The sequence below is a fragment of the Bos taurus genome, chromosome 23 (assembly GCF_002263795.3).
Source record: "Bos taurus isolate L1 Dominette 01449 registration number 42190680 breed Hereford chromosome 23, ARS-UCD2.0, whole genome shotgun sequence".
NCBI lineage: Eukaryota > Metazoa > Chordata > Mammalia > Artiodactyla > Bovidae > Bos > Bos taurus.
This window is the reverse complement of record NC_037350.1, coordinates 15877556-15900745: the sequence shown is the minus strand read 5'-3', so window position 1 is coordinate 15900745 and position 23190 is coordinate 15877556. Positions and strand designations below refer to the sequence as shown.

General features: G+C 52.0%; 2 protein-coding genes across 4 annotated transcripts; both read right to left on the bottom strand.

Moving 5' to 3' along the window:
- Positions 1 to 1805: 1805 nt before the first annotated feature.
- GUCA1A (guanylate cyclase activator 1A) lies at positions 1806 to 8757 on the bottom strand. Its single transcript, NM_174546.2, is given in 4 exon segments — positions 1806 to 2068; positions 2384 to 2477; positions 2839 to 2988; positions 8347 to 8757. Coding segments are annotated over 4 exon segments (618 nt in total). The 5' UTR covers positions 8548 to 8757; the 3' UTR covers positions 1806 to 1895.
- A 7736-nt stretch (positions 8758 to 16493) lies between these two features.
- Positions 16494 to 22770, bottom strand: CIMIP3 (ciliary microtubule inner protein 3). 3 transcript variants are annotated; one of them, XM_059880449.1, is made up of 2 exons: positions 18883 to 20080; positions 16494 to 17018 (listed from the first exon to the last, which is right to left on the bottom strand). In XM_059880449.1, the coding sequence occupies exons 1-2, from the start codon at positions 18898 to 18900 to the stop codon at positions 16689 to 16691; spliced, it is 348 nt and encodes a 115-aa protein (XP_059736432.1). In that variant the 5' UTR covers positions 18901 to 20080; the 3' UTR covers positions 16494 to 16688. The 3 variants fall into 3 exon arrangements, with proteins under 3 accessions (XP_059736432.1, XP_024839523.1, NP_001070551.1); XM_024983755.2 differs by lacking the exon at positions 18883 to 20080 and adding an exon at positions 17803 to 18843; NM_001077083.2 differs by lacking the exon at positions 18883 to 20080 and adding an exon at positions 22686 to 22770 and having other exon boundaries at positions 16500 to 17018.
- Between the last annotated feature and the right edge of the window lie 420 nt (positions 22771 to 23190).

Below are 23190 nucleotides of genomic sequence, written 5' to 3'. Positions count from 1 at the left end.
GGGCCTGCCAACCTGGGTTCTAGGACAGGCTCTGCCTCCAACTCCTGTGTGACCTGCAGCGGGCATTTCTTTCCCCTGACCTAGATGTTTTGTCTGCACCATGAGCAGGCTGGACTCAACAAGCAGTTTTCAGATTATTACTTTTTTAGATATGGGATTCTTTTTGTTATACAAACTCTATGTGCAGCCTCCATACAGAAACTAGATTAAAAGGCGGTCACTCAGGCAATCCATGAGTTAGGACTCTGCACTTTCACTGCTGAGGGCTTGGATTCAATCCCTGGTCAGGAACTAAGATTCTATAAGCCATGCAGTGCAGCCAAAAAATAAAGGAAAAAAAAAAAAAAAGGCAGTCACTCTGGTTGCAGGGGGTGGTACTGAGGAACTCAAAAAAGAAACCCATGTAAATAGATATGTTTTTGTGTTGAAATATGAAGAATAAAACTAATTTGTAGATCCTGTGATTTCATGGGCATGATATCCATATAAAGTTAACGGTAGAAATAAATGTAAGGTTAAAAAAATAGTCAATTAAAAAAGAATAGTAACCCAGCTGGGATACAGATATGCCCCAAATCATGAAGCTGGTATGTGAATGAGGCTGGGGAAATGTCCCAATTCTATCCAGATACCCTCCCAGCTCTGACCTCCAGCATTTCCCAAAGGCAGCCACCAAGAGAAGCAGCAGAAATGTCAACTCCCTTTTGCCCCTGGCATTGAGCTCCACTTTCCCTCCACGTCTGTGCTCCGGCCCCAGCTGACTTCCAATCTAGAGCAGTCCCCATGATGGACAGGACCGGTGTGAATGAAATGCCCCCTCCCTTCCATCCCAGGGGGCTCTCTGCAGGCTAGGGCTCCACCCCCTACTTTCCCCTTGTTTGTTCCCTTCCACCCCCTTGGATTTTCATTTGCTTCCAGAACCTCCCCCACACCCAGCTGAAGTTCAGAAGGAAAGAGCATCTCTGAAAAAAGTGATCACAACTACTCCAGCCTGTGTCTCTCCCCAGGGTCTTGGTCAGGTGTTCCTAAAGCTGGAGTGTGCAAAGAATGGGGAGAGGGCCCCCTGTAAGAGACTGCTCCACTTCCCAACGGGTGTCAGGTCTCACTGTGGTAAGAGGGATTTAGTTTAGATCAGGGATGGTCCCCACACTTGCCATTAACAATGAGTCGCAATCCTATGGGGTACCGTGTGGTACCACGTGGCACCAAGGGGCCAGCAGGGGAAAAATGAGGGCGTTATGCAATCACTTCTGAATAAATACACATTCCCAAAGGATTAAGGAGGACTGTCTATAGTATCATAACTTCTCTTGGCCTATTGTTTGATAAGGATGCTGTGAGTTTCTTGAGGATGCGAACTGTCCTCTTCTTTGCACATGTAACATCTAGCATTAATATAAGTAGCTGTTCGACACTTGTTGAAGGGAGGAATGAGTCAACACAGACCACTCTAGTAGGCTCCGGGATGCTGGGGGCAGGACGGGCATGTGACAGTACCCAGCTGAAGGCTGCAGCCACCAGATCTGCAGGGTCCCACTGGAGTCCTGGGAAAGCCCACCTCTGCCTCAGAGCTTCCGTGTCTAAAAGAGCGTGGAACCAGAGCTCAGTGGAAGAGCTGGTAAAAGCTGGGGGAGGTGCAGGAAGGGAGTAGGGAGGAGCCTGACGGATGCTGAAGGCTGCCCAGAGCAAGGAGCAGTCACCATCAGCTGAATCACACAGAGAGTTCCGGAAAGGTCCCCCGCTCTGGACCACTGCCCCTGTGCTGCCACCATGGACTCCTAAGAAGTGAGCTGAGCCTTCGAGTTCAGTAGACTCTATCTAGTATTAAAACAACAGTGAAACAGCAGGCACCACCGTACACACCCTCCCCAGTACAGAAAGAGCAGGCAGTGAGCTCAGCCGTCGGCCTCCGCGGCCTCCGTTTCCCTGCCGCTAGCCCCCTCCTCATCCTGCTCTCCATTCTGGAGCCTGCGCACAATGCGGGTAAGGTCCAGGCTTCGGGTCAGCGTGTCCAAGAGCATCTGGTCCTTCTGGACGCCCTCCATGAACTCCTCTAGGGAGAGTTCCCCTGGGGTGGAAAGAAAGGGCATCATGGGCAGGAGGCGTTGACGTCTGCTGACCGGGGCCCAGAGCTGCAACCTTGTAAGGGGGACAGAACCAAGGCTGGAGGAAGTGGCTGTGAACAGAGCCGGCCAAGGAGCCAGAGACCAAAGTCTGGTGCAGACATCCCCAAAAGCCAGCTCTGTGGCCAGGGCGGAGGCAGGCGGAGGAGGTAGCCAGCAGCAGCCCCTTGGTGCCTCCCTCTCCCCTCCTGCCCTCTCCCTTTCTGAGACTGGTGACAGCCCCAGTGCCCCTTCCCTGGGGAGCCCCAGCGCGGCCTCACCATCCCCATTGACGTCAATCTTGGAGAACACTGTATCGGTGAACTCCTCGGCGGTCATGGTCGAGTCGCTGCAGGGGTTAATTGCTCGGATGGCCTGGAAGGGAAGAAGTGAGAGGACCCGTCCTAACTCGTCTCGGCGGTGGATGAGGCAGAGAGAGCTAGTCAAGCTCCCGACGGGACAGTCGGGGAGCCAGGGGAGTAGAGGTCAAGGTGGCCCGGGACCTCAGACGGAGCAGGGGATGCGCTTCTACAGCTCTTGGTGCAGAAGAGGAAACTGAGGCCCAGGGGAACCTGGCCCAGGTCACGCAGCTGGTGAAGGCCCAAGCCGCAGCGGGGACCCTAAGTCTCAATCCCGTCCCCTTCCGAGCCCGCGGACCGACCCCAGCAGGCTGAAGACCCAACCCCAGCTCTTAGCTCGGCCCCACCCCTGCCCGGCCCTCGGCACCTGGAGTTACCCGGATGATGGTGAGCAGCTCGTCGCGGTCGATGCATCCGTTGCCGTCCACGTCGTAGAGCTTGAAGTACCAACGCAGCTTCTGTTCCACCTTCCCCTTGAGGACCAGGCTCAGAGCCGCCACGTACTCCATGAAATCAATGTAGCCGTCCTGGGCGGGGGGCGTGGCCGCCTGAGCCCCTCTGTCTAGGCCCCGCCCCGGCCCCGCCCCCTGTCCGGAGCCGCTGGGGGAACCAGGAGACGCTGAGCCCAGGCCCTGACCGACGCCCCGCCCCCGGCCCCGGCCCCGCCCCCGAAGCCCCCAGGGGCCCAGGAGACGCTGAGCGTCTCGGATAAACCAACCGCCCACTGGAGTGTAAATGGCTTATTGCTATCACTTCACAGGTAACTTTGGTTCCAGCCATCGCTGTGATCCTCAAACTTCAGCCCTTCCAATTTGGTGGGTGTGGTTGCAAGATGTGTGTAGTTGAGACACGAACCCCTTAGGAATAGGGGCGTAATTTGGATGCGTTCTAACGCGCCTGGATAAGGGATAGAGGTAGACTTGGAGGGATCGAGCGCTTTTCTCCTTCTTCCCTTTATTCTTGGAAGCTTACTGAGCACCGACTAGGCACTGTGATAGGCTGAGGATTCAGAACTCAGTAAGATAAAGCCCGTCCTGACGGGAGCGCCGCGTTGAGGACACAGGCTGGAATTCTGGCCCCACCTTCTCAAATATGTAGGATCTGGGAGAAAGGATTCAACATGACTCTGACCCTTGATCAGTAGTAGTTATAATAGCTCCCACCTCCACGGAATTGATGTGGACTTAAATAAATGCAGGTATGTAAGGCACTCAACACTGCCTGGCGCATAGTAAGCACTCCGTAAATGTCAGCTATTATTATTATTACTACCACCAAGGCTTCTCTGGTAGCTCAGACGATAAAGAGTCTGCCTACCAGGCAGGAGACCCAGGTTTGATCCCTGGGTCAGGAAGATCCCCTGGAGAAGGAACCCACTCCAGTATTCTTGCCTGGAAAATCACATGAACCGAGGAGCCTGACGGGCTATACCCCATGGGTCACAGAGTCGGACACGACTGAACGACTAACACATACATTATTATTACCATCACTATAAGGAAATCATGGTGCCATCATGACATATGTTCAGGGACAGCACATCTGGACGGGACATTATGGAATCACAGACCAGGACAGTGACCAGGCAAAAGCAGCAGAAAGGCTTCCTGGGGGAGGTTGTGCCCTCACTGAGTCTTGGAGGGATTGGCCATGGGGGAAGGTGGTACAAGATATTCCTGCAGGATATTTCCCCAGGAGCCCCCATATGTTCAGCAGCTGACTTTCCACCTGGCCCTGCCAGCCCTACCAATAGGGTCAGGGAAGCAGGAAACACAGGCCTGCCTCTGCCCACCTTCCGCCCAAGTCAAGTGAATCTGGGAAAGGGAAGCCTGTGTCTTGCAGAGAGGATGAGTGCTGAAAGGAAAGGGGCATTGGACTCAGAGCCTGTGAACCCAGAGTCCAGCCTCTATTGCTCCACTTACTCACAACCCTCACTCTGGAACCGGGAAGTTACTGAGTGGCAGGTTTGGGATCTGTATGAAGAACTCTTTAACAGACAGAACTACCCACAGTGGAAGAGACAGCTTCATGCAGTAATGAGCTCCCTGTCCCTGAAAGTGTGCAAGCAGAGGCTGGGGTACTGTTATTAGGGATGTGGCAGAGATGGGACAAGAAGGCCTCCAAGAGTTCCCAATCATGTGCTGGCCTTAGGTGAGGCCTTAACCACTCTGAGCTCCACAATGGAAGTCAAAATCATAGTGAATATTTTCAGGGTGTTTCCCCATGTTCAAGGGCTTTCCTACACATGGCTGTGCCATGGGGCATGCAGGATCTTAGTTCCCCAACCAGGGATCGAACCCATGCCCGCTGCAGTGGAAATGCGGAATCTTAACCACTGGACCACCAGGGAAGCCCCTCAATCAGCCCTTGACCAACCCTCCTCTCAGGGTCTTTGTCACGGTGGAGCCAGGCCCCCCTGCAGCCATGCTCAGAGAAGCAAGAGGTTTGCTTTCTTACCACTGTGGAGATTTCCCCCAAGCAAGGGGACAGAGGGTAAGGACACTTTGCTTTCCACTTTTTATCTCTCTATATTGTTGGAAACTTTTACAGTGAGCTGTCATTTCTTGGTAATTAAAATTTTTCTTAATTTTATAACTTTTTGTAATTAAAAAATGGCCAGAATGGGGCAATGGAAAGGCAGGTGCGTTTGTTCCAGAAAGACCTAAACCATGTCTTGGGAGGGGTGTGGCCTTGGACAAGTCAGATAGCCTCAGGGTCTCAGTTCTGAGACGGAAAGACAGTGTGTGCTTTTCAGGATTGTGGTCTGGGTTAGATCTGTAATAAGACTACAACAATACTAACTTGTTTTGTGTGCTTCAGGTGAGGTGTGTTTCACTCACTTTACTCCTTTAATCTCACAACCACCTCTGGGTATTTCTATCTCTGTTTTCAGATGAAAAGCTGAAGGTGAGAGAGGTTAGGCCACACGCTAGTGAATGACAAAGGCTTGCCTAGAAACTGAGTCTCCTTGAGAATTCCCTGGTTGTCCCGTGGTTAGGACTTGGCACTTCCATTGCCAGGAGAGCGTGGGTTCAATCCCTAGTCAGGGAACTAAGATCCCACAAGCCTTGTGGCACAGCCAATAAACAAATAAATAAATATTAATAAACTGAGTCTCTTAATTGCCACCCAGCGCTCAGATGCAAGGATGGGAGATTTACATTGATTTGTGTGCACCTGTGTGATTGCCAGGCACACTCAAGCTCAGGCAAAACTCTGAAGTAAGCAAAGCATATGCAGGTTGCCCTGGTCACATTCCCTACTCATGGCCGTACCCCCAAACCCTGACCATCTGCCACAGTACCCGAGGATACAGCTCTCTTCTAGTTCAAGGGCTGGCAAACTTTTTCTACAAAGGGCACATAGCACATATTTCAGTTTTGATGATCTGTAAAAGGAGTATGTGGTGTGTTTTAACAAAACTTCATTGACAAAAATAGGCCCAAGGGCTATTGTTTGCACTATCCAAAACTTCCAGTCTTCTGTATCAAAGCTTCCTAGTCCTGGGTCTCATCTTGTAGCCAACCTGCCCCACTGTCTTTTACTGGTGACAGTGGGTGGAAGTTGTGTCCAAAGTGTGATTTCTGCCTTCAGTGTACAAGACACTTCAAATGTTACAAAGATGCTCTTCAGTTTAGCAAGTATGAATGTTAATTAATATATATTATATATAAGTAGTCCATAAAACTAATAATTTCTCATATAGTCATTCACTCAAGTAAAAATACTGATTGATCTCCTACTGTGTTCTAGGCACTGTTCTAGGTGCAAAGGATACAGCAATGAAAAAGACAGAAATCCCTGCCTTTGTGGAGCTCACATTCCATCAGGGAGATTGACCATAATCATAGAGCATGTCTCGTCTTTGTATTAGAAGATGACATCATCTTCTAATACAAAGACGAGACATGCTCTAGGGGAAAAGGGAAGGTTGAGGAAATGCCCAGGTGAGGACTAGTCCCAGTTAAATAGGGCTGAAACCAGGACATCAGGGTAGTACCAGTGGAAAGGAGACATTTGACCAGAGCCTTGCAGCTGGGGAAGGTGTGAGCTGAGTGGAATTCTGGAGGAAGACTGCCTGGTGGAACCAGGCCCTAAGGCGGGGGTGTGAGTAGAATCAAAGAAGGGGGTTTGGGACAATACAAGTGGCGCTTTAAAAAAAAGTGAAAGTATTCGTTGCTCAGTTGTGTCCTGCTGTTTGTGACCCCATGGACTGTAGCCTGCCTGGCTCCTCTGTCCATAGAATTCTCCAGGCAGAAATACTGGAGTGGGTTGCCATTCCCTTCTCCAAGGGATCTTTCTGACCCACGGATAGAAGCCGGGTCTCCAGCACTGCAGGCGAATTCTACTGAGTCATCAGTGGTGCCTACATGTGACAGAAATTGAAGAGCTAGCATTTGAATGACTCAGTTAGCCAAATTGTTGAGGGGTTGCCACGCCCCGGTGTCATAAGTGTCATCTTAGATCTGAGATCCAAAGGGTTATCTTGATTCAAAGCGTTTCCTTAACAGGCAAGAAGCTGAGCTCTTTCAGTGCATTTGGGTATGAGTTGAGGCTCAACCATGGACTCTGACACCTTTTCAGGAAAGATCATTTCTTCTGGAGTATTTCAGGGGTCTAGCGTGAGGATGCCATCCCTTCTTGGTCTCTATACCTTGGGCTCCAGTACTCTGACCCTGCACCTCTTTTAGGAAAGCCCTCAGACACCACAGTGCTGCCCTTGAGGCTGGGGCTCAAAGCCCATAAGCTGCTTTGGCCCCTTGATCCTAAACATTAGTGAGTTTTTAAATAGCCTCTGAGCCTCAGCTTTCCCTAGAAGCCCCACCTACAATGATGTTGGGACCCTCTGGGCAGCGAGGAGAGCTGGAAAGCCCTGGGCAATGTCTCCCCAGCGTGCAGTGGACACTTGGCAGCTTCCTGTCCTCACCTTGGAGGAGGCAGCTGGGGGCCAGAGGGTCGGGGGAGATAGATGTATGGATTTACGTTCTTCTACCACTACATCTTGACTGAATTGCTCCAAATGAATGGAAGGTTTGCTCTGAAATACCAAGAAACATCTTAACTAATGCTCCTGATGTCCATGACAGTTGACGGTGAATAAGCTGAGGCAGAGCAGGGAAGAAATGGGCTCCAAGGCCACCCAGCTGATGAAAACTAGGGACAGAAACTTACAGTGTCCCCTCTATCTTCTCAGGAAGCCCTCACCTGGTGCGTTCAGGTGATCCCTTGGGGAGACATCTATAATTTGACCACTGCATAGACCTTCAGGCCCTCTTAGGATGAACTGAGGTCACTGGGGACTTGGGAGCTGGAGTGGCCTGGGTTCCCCGGTGACCAGGCAACCCTGACTGTCCCAGTTCTAGGGTCCACAGATCATCATGGGATGGGTAACCCAAACAACGTGGACCTGCCCACCCCAGACCAGCGGGCCTGAAGCCAGCCTGAAGCTCATCACCCTGCTCTCTGCCCTCCGCGCCTCTGCCTTCTGCATCCTGGGAGCATCTGAGGGCCTGTGCAGAGGCACCAGGTGCAGCACCAAGCACTTAGTAGGTGCTTGTCAACCATCTTGTAAGTGTTCACGTTGTTCTGGGGTAAATTGCGCATGTGGAAGAGGCAGAGGAAACCAACGTTTAGCCTCCGAGTGCACTGACCAGGGTCTCCCTCTCTCTCTCTTCCTTGGGGATGAGGGCTGATTCATTTCCAAACCTCCAGTGCCTGACGCACAGTAGGTGCTCAATGGACGTTAGAAAACTGGAGTCACTGATGTAGATACTCAGTCTCCCAGATAAACAGTCATTCCTCCAGCTGTCCTCACACTTGCCCCCCCACCCCCACACTAGCCCCGGGACATCCCTGCAGCGCTCCCCACCCAGAGCCCAGCTCACTTTGTTGAAGTCAAAGGTCTCAAACATCTGCTCCACGTACTGGCTGGCCCACGGGCTCAGGTTCTTGAGGCCGAAGAACTGGCGGAACTCGTAGAGGGTGAGCTGGCCGGAGGGGCACTCTGTCATGAACTTCTTGTACCACTGGTGGCACTCGGTGCTGCTCAGCTCCTCCACCGACTTACCGTCCATAATGTTCCCCATCGCTCAGGCCTGCGGGAGGCTGATGCCCAAGGGGGACCGGTTCTTTTCACCGCTGGTCCCCACACCAGCGCGGCTGGGCTTCCTAACACTGGGCCCTCCTCGCTCACAAGCCTGAGTTCCCCAGATCTGAGCGAGGAAGGGCCTGAATCCCAAAGCGCAGGGAAATGACTAGAGGAGGTAAGCAGAGGAGAGGAGGTCACGGGGGCTGTGCAAGCCCACACCAGATCCAAGGACTGCCGGAAAACTTGTGTTAAAAGTCCCCACTAAATCCTTGCAGCCAATGGAGACCCGCTCACTCTAAGAAGAGGAGCGAAAATAGAACAAAGCTTAGGGGACCAGAGGCCCAGGATTACAGTCTTGAGCTGGAGGTGAGAGGATTTTCTTACCCAATTTGCAATCTCCTGATCCCTACTTATGGGGACAAAGTGGGTGGCCAGCCAACAGCTGTTCCTATCCTGTCACCGCCACTCCCTTCTCCTGGTTTGAATGGGTGCTCAGTGTTTCTGGTTCCTGTCCTCGGACACGGAATTGAGGTACCTATGAGAAAGATCTGGTCTCTCTTCCAGAGCTGGGCCAGCTGAGGGCCCTTGAGAGGACTGCTGTGTACAGTTACCCAGGCTGTGCACTGCACTTGGCCATCATGACAGAGGGGTTCCAATCACACCACGGACAGTTAATATATGAGAGGGCCTGGGTGATGCTGAGTTTATGGGCTCCCCAGATGAGACCAGAGAAGTCAGAGGGAAACCCCTTTTACATAAAACTGCACAAATACACATAGCCTCGCACATACACACACACACACACACACTGGTCCTGTTTTGACCACACTTATGTTCCTGGAAACTGCATCTTTCCCATCATGGGAGGCTTGAATTCAGCCCTCCATCTCACTCTAAACCTGACACCATCACCACTCAGGGGCATGGGGGAGGGGACACTGAGTGTGTGCCTAGTGGCCTGGGGCATGCGTGTGTGTGTGTTTGTGTGTTTGTGAGTGCAGGCACACAGGTGCATGAGTGTCCTGCTACCTGCTGGTCCTGGAAGCATCCCTGGCTGAGAATAGAAGCCCATCTATGCAGCAACATCTTTCTCTAATCTCTAGTGGCATACTCTCTGGCCATAGACTATTTTATATATATATATATATATATATATATATATATATATATATATATATATAATTTTTAAAATATTTATTTATTTGGCTGCACTGCCAGGTCTTAGTTGCAGCACGAAGAACCCTTAGTTGTGTCATGCGAACTCTTGGTGGTGGCATGTGGGAAGCGTGGACTCTTAGCCACTGGACCGCCAGAGAAGTCCCCAGCCAGCGTTCAAGTGCACTTAAGCCCTAGCTCTGTCCTGTCCCTTCCCTGTTTGCTTCTCTCATCTGCTACATGGACCACCCTCTCTTCATTTAAATAAAAAAGTAAACTAGAGGAGGCTTCCCTGACAGGCCAGTGGTTAAGACTTCGCCTTCCAATAAAGCGGGTGCAGGTTAGATCCCTGGGTTTGATTCCTGCTTGGGGAGCTAAGATCCCACATGCCTCACGGCCAAAAAATCAAAACATCAAACAGAAGTAATACTGTAACAAATGCAATGAAGACTTTTAAAATGGTCCACATCAAAAACATATTTAAAAAAAAGCAAACTAGAACCCTCAGAGGCAGTTTGAGGATGGAGGCACCAGGAAGACAGTAGTTCTTATACAGTTTTGTGGAAAGAGTGTCAGGCTGTCATCCTAAGATCACTTCCTAAGAACTGGACAGAAGGAACTGGGTTTGGAGAGGTCAGCTCAGAGAGATGGGCCAGCTCAACAAAGAAGGGCAATCACAGCCTTCCAGCCATCAGGGCCCAGTCCTGTGTATCCACAGGCTGTGAGCACTGGCTGGGTGGAGGGAGGAGCCTGGAGTGATGGGATCTGTGCCCCTGAATATTGCTCAGTTCTAGAAGCCCTCTCTCAGGGGGACACCCCCTTCCAATAGCTCAGGGCACAGAAGAACCACCGGAAGCAGAACCCTGGGCACCCAGGGAGAGATTTCCCTCCTTGACAGAGGAACCTCTGGGGGCTGTTTCTCTGGCCTGATCTACAGGCATCTGCCAGATATAACAGAGGAGGGGATGGGGTGGGGGGACTACGTGCTCTGGACCAGGTCTCTGCCTTCTCAGACCAGGTTTTCCCCCAGGGAGCAGTTTTCTTCCTTTCCATTATCCACTAGAAGGTCTCCTTTCCAGTTCTCCAGCTCTTTTTGCCCATTCTGAGAAAGTTCATCCAAAGGACCCGAGTTAAGAATGCCCCTTTAGAAGACCAGAGAGAGAGAAAGACTGAGACCAGAGTGATGCCAATACAGTTGTCCTTGTCACTTGTGAACATGATACCTATGATGAGAAGGAAACCACCAAAATGTTAACAGGGTCATCTCTAAGTTATGAGATCACCAGTGATTTTTTAATCTTTGCTTAAAAAAAAATAATCTGCGTCTCAAAAAATGGTTCATGGGCATTTCCCAGCAGTTCAATAGTTAGAACTCGGTGTTTTCATTGCCTAGGGCCAAGGTTCAATTCCTGGTCGGGGAACTAAGATCCTGCAAGCCATGCTGCAGAGCCAAAATAAATAAAAAAATTTAAAAATAACACTTCATAATGCACATATGTTGCTCACATAAACAGAAGATAACCATTTTTGAAAAAAGAATCAAATGGGACTGTTTTACTTCTCTTTCACCTAAAACGATCGACTTAAGGTGCATTGCAGGGGAGGGGGGCTCTGGGATCTGCCTGCTTTGATCAAGTTCTCCAGAGCATGGTTTTTTCCAGGGGTGAGAGGGCAGAGAGGGCTCCTCCCTTTATTTCGCTTGGGACCCAGGCTAGGATCCATGTCCTTGCAGAGTCCTTTCAGGCCCAGGTTTTGAAATGAAGAGGTCAAGGAGGAGGTGACAGCTCATCTTTCCATCTCTGCTTACATCCTCCTCACTCTTCATGCGTGAGCACAAAAGTCACCCCCTCTGTGAAGCCTTCTGAATCTGCAGGATTCACCTTCCCTTGATTCATCTTGCTTATGTGTTCTATTAGTTTTCGACATTGCATAACAAATTACCCACAAAGTCATCAGCTTCAAACTATGCACATTTATTATCTCACAGCTTCTGTGGACCAGGAGTCTAGACCTGGCTCAACGGCATCCTCTGCCCAGGATTTCACAAGGCTGGAAACAAGGTACCATCTGGGCTATGTTTTCATCTGAAGGCTTGACTGGGGAAGCAACCACTTCTACCTCATCCACGTCTTTGGTAGAACTCATTTCCTGTGACTGTAGGACTGAAGCCACGGCTCTCTGCTAGACATTGTCTGGAGGACACTCTCAGGTCCGAGAAGTTGCCCAAAGTTTCTAGAAGCTGCCCACGGTTCCTCTTTACATAGACTCCTCAACATGGCTGCTTATTTTATCAAGTCAGTGAGGAGATCCTCTCTGTAATCTGCTAAAATGGAATCTCATATAGTGGAACCTCATCAAGGAAGTGACACCCATGACCTTTGCCATAGTCTGTGGAGTAGAAGCAAGCCACAGGTCTCACCTACACTCAGAGGGAGGGGACTGTAGAAAGGCAGGAACAACAGGTGGAAGTCATTACAGCTTACTTTAAAGTCTATGATAGTCACACTTTTACAATAACAGACAGAACACTCATTTCTTTCTGGAATTGTAAGCAGCTGGTTATTACCAGCCTGTCCTCAGGAATCCAGCAAGCTCCCCAGTAGAGACCTCTGTCTTCCTCATTTTTTTACAACACTCCAGCACCCAGTACCATGGATCCCACATGGTCATGTGCTGGTTATGCTGTTGGCCCCTGCCTCACTCCTTCTCTACCTTTGTTGGTCTGCTCTGAGCCCCAGGAGGCTGAACCCTGTGGACTGGATCACCTGGGCTCCCTGACCCTCTGGCTTCAAGCTAGGTTCATCCTTTGAGAAGCACTGCTAGGAGACTGGAGGATGGAAAAAGACCGAGGCTGGGTATCTGTTCCCCTCCATCCCTGCTGGGCCACAGTTTGGATCCTGGTTGTTTTCTTTGACTTTCAGCTACAGCTCCTGCTAGAATTCTCTCCAGTCTCCTGTGACAAAGCCTCATCCCTCTACCCCTCAGGCTTAGGGGTAAGAAGGGCTTCCTTCTGTTGCCACCCTCTAGGCATATCATCAGTCCCTTAACCATGCCCAGTTATCTGTGAACAGTTCCTTCATTACACCCCCCCCCAAATTATCTTTTTGAGAGTAACATTTGACTGGGAGGGGCTCAATAAAACATTATTGAATGAATGAATGATAAGATAAGATTCAAGAGAGCTAATATAGACTAGAGCTTGTCTAAAACACCAGGCTAAGCTCGATGAACAGGCTCAAGACAGTCCTGTGCTATGCTAATGCTAAGTCGCTTCAGTCATGTCTGACTCTGTGCGACCCCATAGACGGCAGCCCACCAGGCTCCCCCGTCCCTGGGATTCTCCAGGCAAGAACACTGGAGTGGGTTGCCATTTCCTTCTCCAATGCATGAAAGTGAAAAGTGAAAGGGAAGTCGCTCTGTTGTGTCCGACTCTTATCGACCCCATGGACTGCACCCTACCAGGCTCCTTTGCCCATGGGATTTTCCAGGCAAGAGTACTGGAGTAGGGTGCCATTGCCTTCTCCGACAGTCCTGTGGGATGGATGTTATTATTTCCATGTGAGACAGAAGAAATTGGGGGCAGAAAAATCACATTCTCAGGTTCACAAAATTTTTAAGTGGTAATGTACCAAAGTTTTCCCATGTTAATTCTTTCTTTTAGCCTAAGTCGTCAAATCGCTGGGAAGGGAACTTCCTGGCAGTCCAGTGGTTAGGACTCCACTTTCACTGCCAAGGGCCCAGGGTTCAATCCCTGGTCAGTTCAGTTCAGCCGCTCAGTCCTATTCTATTCTTTGTGACCCCATGGACTGCAGCACGCCAACCTTTCCCCTGGTCAGAAAACTAAGATTCCCATAAGCCACACTGCTGGGGGGAAAAATAAGTCTCTGGGCAAAAGGCTGGATGAACCTACAGGATCTATAAGCCCCTGAGTCTAGTGCCTTCCCTGTGGCCCCTCTGCCTGAGCAATCCCCCCACAGGGAGCTCACTCTGGCTGGCTGTGGGGCCCTGTCCCTCACTCCAGCCCAAGGTGCGAATGGAATCCACAGCTCCCCAGCCCGAGAGCCCAGCCTCTCCCTCTGCAGGGACTCTAGGAGTCCTGCCCCCCATCCCTCCCCCAGAGACACAGATGCCAGGTCAGGGAGATGGGGCTCCATAGCGAGGCATCCAGGAAGAGATGAATACCTGAGAGGAGGAAGAGACAGACCCGTGAGAGTGAGAGGAGGAAGAGAGGGACCCATGAGAGGAGGAAGAGACGGACCGGTGGGAGGAGGAAGAGACAGACCGTGGGAGGAGGAAGACTGGGACCCATGAGAGGAGTACAGAGGGTCTCAGTGGACGGCTCGTGCTGTGGCCGCGTGAGAGAGGACCGTGGCCTCCCCAGGCTGCTCTGTCTGCAGGACTCCTTCCCGGGACAGATGCCACACCAGAGTGAGAGCACCTACGGGGCTGAATGATGCCAAGGAGAGGGAACATGGCGGGCAGGGGTGTAGAGGTAGAAGCCATGCCGGGAAGGGATGGGAGGGGTGGCAATCCCAGTCCCTACTGACTCGCTCCAACGTGCCCGTCTGCCCACTGGCCACCTCCACAGAAACACAACAGAGCCCTAAGCATAGGTTCTGGGCCTCCAGAGAGTGTCCCGCCCAGACCGACCTGGCACCTTGGCTGGCTTTTGTCAAGGTGTCCTGGAAGCGTCGGTGGAGGCCGCTTTACCAAGGTGAACCTCTAGGGGGCGACCTTCTCCAGGAGCGAGGAGGAGGCGTCAGTTGAGCGCGTGCAGATACGGGCCCCGCCCCCACTCCTCAAGGTTGTCGGGTCTGGGGGCGCAGAGTTGATTCTTGCTCGTCTTTGTAGCCCAAGGGCCCAGCATGCGCTAGTTGTTCACCCAGTGTCTGTGGGATGACTGTTGGGAGGTACAGCTTCGGGTTGTGCTGAAAACTTGCATTTATCTTTGTCTCTTGAAAAGCACACTGAAATGGCAATTCATTTCTAAAGGCTGCAGATCCAAAGAGACCAAGAAGAAGACAGCAGATGACAGGTTCTAATACAAATTTTGGACGAGAGAAACAGAGGGACGAGTGGTGCCTTCCCAGAGTGCGGAAAGTTGAAACCTGTGTGTGCTCAGAGAGGAGGAGGGGGGCTTCCCTGGTGATCCAGTAGCTAAGACTCCATGCTCCCAATGCAGACAACCTGGGTTCCATCCCTGGTCAGGGAACTGGATCCCACGTGCCATGACTAAGAGTTCGCATGCTGCCACTAAAGATCCCCAGTGCAGCAGCTGAGACCCGGTGCAGCCAAATAAATATATTAAGAATAAATAAAATTTTAAATTCCCACAACAGGACTCTGGAAGCTCAGGAGGTGGGCACAGAAGGTGTCATGGGGGCTGGGGTACCAGACAGGTGGGACAGAAGGAGGGGTACTGGTGGGAAGTTTGTGTCAGGAGCAACTAGTTCCCCAGAGGCCCTCCTCAAGGCAGCAGAACAGACATCTTAAGATGTCATCTCTCTCCTCCTGGCCCTGGGGGAACGTTATTCTGAGACTTGAACTGGACAAGCTCTAGCCTCGAGAGATAGCTCAAGAGAGAAGGGCTGCTCTGGAAACCAGAAAGTTATGGCAAAGTCTGCATATGAAAAGTGAGACCCCAGCCCAGCTCCTTCCCACACTGGCTCCATGAACAACCAGGAAGGAGAGACTTGATACCGATGCCAAATGGCCTGCTTCCAGCCAAGGATCACTAGACATTCGAGGAAAGCCTCTAATTTGAAAGACAGCCTACTTCAAATATAATATATAGAAAAACCTGGATCCTTTGAAGTTAGGTGATATATTTAGGACACCCTCTCATCCTTTTTCTCTGGCTTGCCATCTTCTCTTCAGAGAAGGGTGTCCAGGGAAATCTGGCCAGTGCATTGGCTGCTTGTCTGGGTCCCCAGCATCCTGTCTCTTCATCCCACACCAGCCCCCTTGTCTCCTGTGCCCTAGAAGTATGCACCACTGAATCCACCACTCTACCTGCAATAAGACATGATTCCTAGAAATGAAACCAGTTAGAATCACTCAGTCATCTGCTGGTAAATATTTAACCACTGGCTCTCTGGAAAAAAAGAAATCCTGTTTTATAGATGTTTGCTGGTTTCCTGGGTGTAAATACTTCCACTCACTGGTTTCAAGCTACCAGCATGAAGTCACTGATTGTGGAGTTGGGAGCTGCCCACTGCCAGCTCTCACAGGCCAGTTTGAGCTGGCGCCAGCAGGCCATTGGATCCAGCCTTGGGCGGCAGTGACCAAGGACTCACTCTGGCTAGGAGTCAAGCGCACTCTGCTTTTACTCTCCTTCTCCGTGAACCACGGCCCATGAGCCTAACTAAACTCAGCATCAGCTCTGCTGGACCAGAGGGGAGACTTGAGATGGGAAGTCCATCCCTCACCAAAAAAACTACCAGTCAGAAGAGGCAGTTTTATGTAAAACTAGGAGCTAGAGAGGAGGCTCCCTGGAGATCAGGTTCACTCCCTGCAGGACGTCCCCCTTCCCCAGTGGCTTCTCCAACCCCAGATCACGGTCGATTGATGTAGCTCTTATTGGAGAGGTTGCCAAACTGGGACCACAGGCAGACTGTGGCCAGCATGAGCTTTGCTTGGGACTCAGGCTCTGCAGGGGAGTTGGGGTTACTCTTGGGGTGAGCTGATGAGAATCACGTCCTTCCAAGTCTTCAGGCACCTCTGGCTATAACCCTGCTTACAGCACCCCTGTGGCCTCAGTTTACCCATCCAGAGCCACCCATTCAGATGCCAGGGAAAGGAAGAAGAAACTTTAATTGCTGCTGAAAAGCGAGACCTCCCTTTGCCATTGTTGACAGTGGGCAGGGCACAGCCGTCCTAGCCCAGGCACTTTCTGCTCCTCCGGGAGGAAGCAGCCCTTCCCCTTGGGGACCCAGCATTGTGGGGGTGAGGGTGCAGGGTAGGGGGCTTCTGACTGGCACAGGCCTACGAGCGCCACAAGACCAGGTTGGCAGGAGGCACGTCGAAGCGCTTGCGGGTGTGGTCCGTGTCCCGGCGGTACAGGTAGCCGCAGGTGGGCTTCTGCAAGGTGTAGAAGGGGTTCAGGGAGTTGGAGTACTGGGAGGTGTAGAAATTGAACCTGAGCTTTTCCGGGTTCTGCCCTCTGGGGTCCACCACCACGGGCACGTAGGCTGCCGCCAGAGTCTGCTCACGGTCCTGCTTCCACGACAGGGACAGGGGACGGTGTGGAGCCTTCACCTTTTGGCCTGAGGGTGTCTTCGGCCCATGACTGGGTACTGAGGATTTCTGTGAGTCCTGGGAGGAGGAAAGAAGGGGAGAGCTGGGGACTTTGCGAGGGCCAAGGGCAGGAAGGAGGGGGCAGGGGCACTGCTGAGAGGCCCACAGAGCTACGCCTGGAGCCCAGCCCTGCTGGCCCTGGAGCTAGACACTTGCAGGCAGGAGAAAGCCTTCAAGGTCCCCCCACCGGACCTGCTTCTACAGACTTGGTTTGCTTCTTGGAGACCTCGACCAGCTCAGAGGCTGGGAACCCGGGGTTCATCTCCAACCCCACGCCTGCCCCTTCCCCCTGCATCTGGTCTGTCCATCCATGTCCCCCACATCCTTCTCTCCCTGCCCCCTGCCAGGCCTCCATCCTCTCTCCTACAAGGTGACTCCAGCTTTCTACCGACTCTTCCTGTTTCTTTATCTCTTGCTTTCCCAGCCTGCCCTTCACACACTGAATTAGTCTCTCTATTGATTGGCCCCAAAGTCCATAACATCCTACGGAAAACCCTGAATGAACTTTTGGACCAACCCAATATATTAATGGCCAGAATGTATGGCTTGTCCTCAAAGCACCTTTTGCTGCCCAGAAAATAAATGCCAAGTCCCTAGCCTGGAAGGACAGGGCTCCCCCAAACCCTGAGTTCCAGCCATCCCGTCTGCCTGTCACTTCCTGGTCACACCTGATCCTTCCAGGCATTCTCACCTTAGCTCAGGCTGTCCACCCCAGACTAGCCTGCCCTCCCTCCCACCCATCAGGGATACTCTTTCTTGTTCAGCTTTGAGCCCCTTAAGAGCAGCGCTCTCTCACCCTTACCCTTGACATAATAACCTCCAAAATCCTATTCCTTCTCTTACTCCAGACCAAGACATTGAGCGAACGCTCAATAACTATTGGTTCAACAGAACTGGATTCTAGTAAGGGGCCATTGGCCTTCCAACCAGCCAGCCCCGTTCTAATTTAGAACACTTCTCATTGTTACAGACTGTGTCTCCCACCCAACAATGTCTGCCCTTCATAACCACTCTTGGGTGATTGGGTATGGAGGTCCACCCTCCTGGGAGGCCCCTGTTGCAGCCTTTATCTCCTGGTACTGACATTTATGTGGTCCTCTGTTGCCACCCTCCTTGACCATCCTGTGGCTGAATCATCTTCCTCACCTTTGAACCCCCATACCATCTCCCAGATCCTGGGTGCCCTCTCACTAGGAATCTTCATAGCTGTGATGGAACAACCCAAAGGCTGAGATCCCTGAGTGTCAGGCAGCTCTGTTGCACTCCCCCAGGCTGCAATTCTCAAGAAGACCCATTTCCTGTCTGCAGAGGCCCCAGGGAACTGGGAGGAAACCCCTAGCTGTAGCGCTATTGGAAGTTGAACCCCTGCCATCTGACGAAACCTCCACTACTCAAATCATAATGTACGTTCTGTTGTGTTTAATTTATAAATTATTTGCCCAACTCACACTTGCCCAGGGCTTTTCTCCAAGGCAGTCTCTGCTCCCATAAGTTCCCACCTAGCAATATATGACCCTCAGCCTTGCACTTCAAAATTCTCCCTTATCCTCCCACACCAGCAGCTCTCACGGCATCTCCTTCAGGAAGCCTCAGATGCTGTGGCCTCTGCATCCATCTCACCATCCTCTGTGCCATCAGGCCCTCCTTCTGGGAGGTGGTCCTTCGCTGGGCTGGGACTAGGGTGAGGCAAGGCTATGCATTTTCAGGAGGGGCTCATATTCAGACTCATGCAAAGGCACGGTGAGTGCTTCCTTTCAAATATTTTGCGCCCTAGGTCCTGTGCTTGCCTCATCTTAATCCCAAATAGTGGTCCTTCAGGGCTCTGGCTAATGTCCCAACAGCCTGTACATGCTCTCAGAGGTCAGCACCACATCCTATTCACCTGGAGAGAGGGGTGCATGAGCGGTCAGCAGCCTTCCCAGACCCGTCCAGGCTCAGCCTTGGGACACAGATGACAAACAGAGGGGCTCACACCGGAAATGAGGTATGAATAGTCATAATCCACGATCATTTTTCACCACCACCCATGAGCACAGTGCCAAACTCTTTCAGTGGATCTCCTCTGAGAATCCTCACAATAACCCTTTAAGGAAGGTATCATTATGAGTCCCATTTATAATTGAGAAAACAGAAGTCAGGAGGATATTCCCAAGTTTAAGGTCATGTGACTGGTGAGGAGCTAGGCTGCGATGGGAACCCAGGCCTGGCTGACTCCAGGGGCCACACCCTGTACCCCACAGTACATGCCATGTCCACGGCACCATGGGGATGGGGCCTGCAAGTTCATTTCTGTCCTCATTTCATCATCTTGCTGGCTCCTTGCTAGATGTGCTGGGAGGCAGGTGAGCAGCTAGGGCGACCCCTCCCCAGTCCCCAGGCTCGCTGGTGAGAGAGGGTGGCCTGATGTCCCAGGTGTGGCGGGGACACTGTGGGGTTTTGAATGCTGGGTTTTGGTTCTGGGTCCTTGGACCTGGCACAGACAGGGTGACACCCCAAGGAGTGTGAGGTTTATTCTATGAAGTATCTCTCAGCGCAGCTGAGGATGTGATGTCAGTTGTTCTATCCATTTGTGCTCCTCTTATGCACCAGGCTCTGGATATACAAGTAGCAGAGACACTACACATATGAACACTGGGGAACGGTGCTTCTCAGTCTCGGCCCCGTTGACACTTTGGGCTGGATACATCTGCTGTGGGGCTGCCCTGTGCATCAAAGGATGCTTAGCGTCAGCCCTGGCCTCTGCCCACTAGCTGCCAGTGGCACCCCCCACCAATTGTGACAGCCGAAAACATCTCTCGGTATTGCCAGCTCCTTCCAAGGGCGGTGAGAATCAGTGCTATAGAGTCCATGACAGTTTCCTTATCCTCAGTGTTGAGGCTGATAGCCTGGAGTTGTAGAATTTTCCTTTCCTGGGGCTCACAAGTGGCTCGGGTTTTTCATGTTAAGCATGCATCCGAGGATGTGGGCTTCTGGTCCTCCTGACACGGCAGGGAGGCTCGGCCTGTGCCTGTGGAGACAGGGAACTGCAGAGACCCTGCCCCCAACCAGTCCCTGCTCCCCAGCAGCTCTTGGCCAGCTGGCCTTGCCCCTCAGGCTCCGGAGCTGGTGTGAGAGGTGACAGAGGCAGGTGCTTTCAGAATTGTCGTGGAGGGCTCTTCCTGCAAGGGGAAGGGCTTGCAACACTCTTTACTAATAGGATCGAGAATCTACCAACTGCCAGGGACTAACCACTGACCTCTGCAAAAGCCCCAAAGAGCCATTGTGAGATGTTATTCTCATCTTTCTGGCTTCCCTGGTGGCTCAGGTGATAAAGAATCCACCTGCAATGCAGGAGACGTGGGTTCAATCCCTGGGTTGGAAAGATCCCCCAGAGGAGGGCATGGCAACCCACTCCAGTATTCTTGTCTGGAAAATCCCCATGGACAGAGGAACCTCCTATCTTCCTAATGCAGAAACTGAAGCTCTGAGCTTGGTGTAAGCGCACATGGTTAGTGAGTGGCGTGTAAGAACCTTGCAGAAGTTGCACAACTAGTGACCAGTTAGTGCAGGAACCAGGGTTTGAATCCTCCTCTCCTGCTCCACCCCAGCCTAGACCCTGAGTCTCCCGTCAGCTATGCCCCAGCTGCTGCTGCTGCTATACTCGAGACCCTGCTTGGGCAACCCAGGACCCCCAGCACATCCAGGGATGAGGCTTGCACAAGAACTGGGGAGCGAGGGAGGAGGAAGAGAGAAAGGAGGCGGCAGATGGGAAGAGGAGGAGGAAGTTGGGCAGCCCCAGCCTTGTCCCACCCCTTCCGGGGGCCCAGCCAGCTTCCAGGTGACTAAGCTCCGCGCACTGAGAACACCCCATCCCATGCTTAGCCCAGCATGGCCAGCTCTGGAGGCAGGGTGGGGCCCTACTGCGTACTTTCCAGGTTAACATCTGGTTTCATTTAACCGTCTCCTCCCCTCTCAGGTCCTCCCTGTCAAATGCACAGTGTGTGTGCACTTAGGGAAGTGGTTCACACCTGGGGGCATTTCCGCCCCAACCCCACCCCTGGGGGACTTGTGGCAATGTGGGGAGACATTTTCGGAGGTTAGAACTGGGAGGTGCTACTGGAGTCCAGAGGCCAGGGTGCTGCGAAACATCCCATAGGACACCGGCCTCCCCCGCCCTGCCCACGGCAAAGAATCATCAGCTCACAATGCTGAGGTGGAGAAATGCTGAGGTGGTGAGTTTAGAGGTGGAAGGAAGGGCTCCATCTCCCCTGTCTGCTTTCTGCTGCCTTAAGCCTCCTAGTCCTCCCGTTCCATAGAGGGCAATGAAGTTTAAAGGGCAAGGAGAGGGTCCCACCAGCCCTTTCGCTCCCTGATGAATCACACTCCCCTGTTTTCACTTGGGTTTTGAATTAAGAGCCAAAAGAAAGAATCTGACCCTCTCCTTCCATGACCCCCTCACTCGCAGGCAGACCCACCCAGGCTTTTTAGATATATCATGTATACATCTGTCCCTTATACCCGGACCGAGAATAGGGAAGAGGGAGACTTCAGGGCGGCACTTTCTGAGTAAGGCAAGAAGACTTCATATGTGAGATGAGGTTCAATACTTCAGGCCCCTCTTCGGCCCCCTGCCCATCTACTGGCCTAGCCCGTGCCTGATATGCCACCATTTGCACCTCCCTTTTTCGTGGAAGGCCTTGTGCCCTGTCAAAATGCAAATAGCACTGGGTGAGGCAGCTGGTGAAGCCTCCCAGGGCACCTAATGCTGGAAATGTGCCCGGGCTTTGGAGTTTGAAGGTCTAAGCTCGGGACGTGACTCTGCCCTTACAGGTCAGGCATCCTTGGGCAAGTCAATGAACCTCTTTGAGCTTGACTTGCCTCATCTGCAAAATGGGGCTAATAAGGCTATCTACTGCACAGCTTGTGGAGGGGGCACCATGAGTCGTGGGAGCTGTAAAAGAAAGTGGTTATTATCATCAGCCCCGTCCAGAAGTTACACAGAGGTGTCACCCATGCTTGAAGCTTTATGAGCACTTATTTGCCTTCAGTGAGGGGACGGGAATTCTGAAGGGAGTCAGTGAGGAAGCCAAGTCGGGGGGCCTCGGCTTCCTCAGGAAGCCTTTACCACCCACTGGGTACCTGCTCTTCCGGTAATTTATTTATTTAGTTAGTTTTGGCCACACCACGCAGCGTGCAGAATCTTAGTCCTCCAACCAGGGATTGAACTCGTGCGCCCGGCAGAGGACGCTCAGAGTCCTAACCACCGGACCACCAGGAGAGTCTCTCTGGTAATTTATAATACATTCTGCCTGTTTTTCCATGTACGAAGGATAATAGAGACTCTATCTCATAGGGTTACTATGAGTTAATGAGATATTCTCCTTAAGGCACCTGGACGTCTTTAGCCCTCAGTAAATGTTGACCAGCATTATTACTTATCACAAGTGTGCCTAGGAGGTGGGGCCGTGCAAACTAAGGGTCCAGGAAGCCTCTCAGGGAAGTGAAGGGGCAGAGAACAAAGGAGCTGAATGGTGGTCACCAGCCCTCCCCCGACCCGGGGAGACAAGGACAGCTCCACGGCTGGGGAACAGGAGTCAGGCAGCTCCCAGCTGCCTGGGCTGGGCTGAGGCCTTCACACTCCTTCCTGCCAATCAAACTTCTTGCTACTTTGGGCTGCCCTGATCCCACACCATGATGTCATCCCACCTGGAACATCCTTGACCAGTGCCTTCCTTGGTGGTGAGATGGAACTTCTGGTGGCCAAGGGCTCCAGAGGTATTCAGGGACTCTTGGGAGGGTACTGGGACACCAAGGTAGGAGAACTTGTATGGGGCTGGGGGCATTGTGACACCTCTTTGACAACATAATTCCTTCTGTCTTCCTAAGGAGATACAGGGGTGGGGCTGGGGGCAGAAGTTTCAAGGTCTGGATGGTTCTTCCAACCTTAATACCTAGTCACTCTGCAATTCCTTCTTCCCATGGTGCCCAGGACTGGTGAGCTATGGGTAGTGGGGTAAGTGGAGAGTGGAGGAAATCATTCTGTTTATTCAGGTACCTTGGGGAGTCCTAATGTTGCCCCAGCCCCACAAAAGTTCACAAAAAATCACTGGCATGGAAGAAATGTAACCAGCTAACTCTCTATTCTCTTTCTTCCTCTCTATCTGCCTTCTCAAGTACAGGAATGAAGGGTGATGGATGAATGGATGGATGG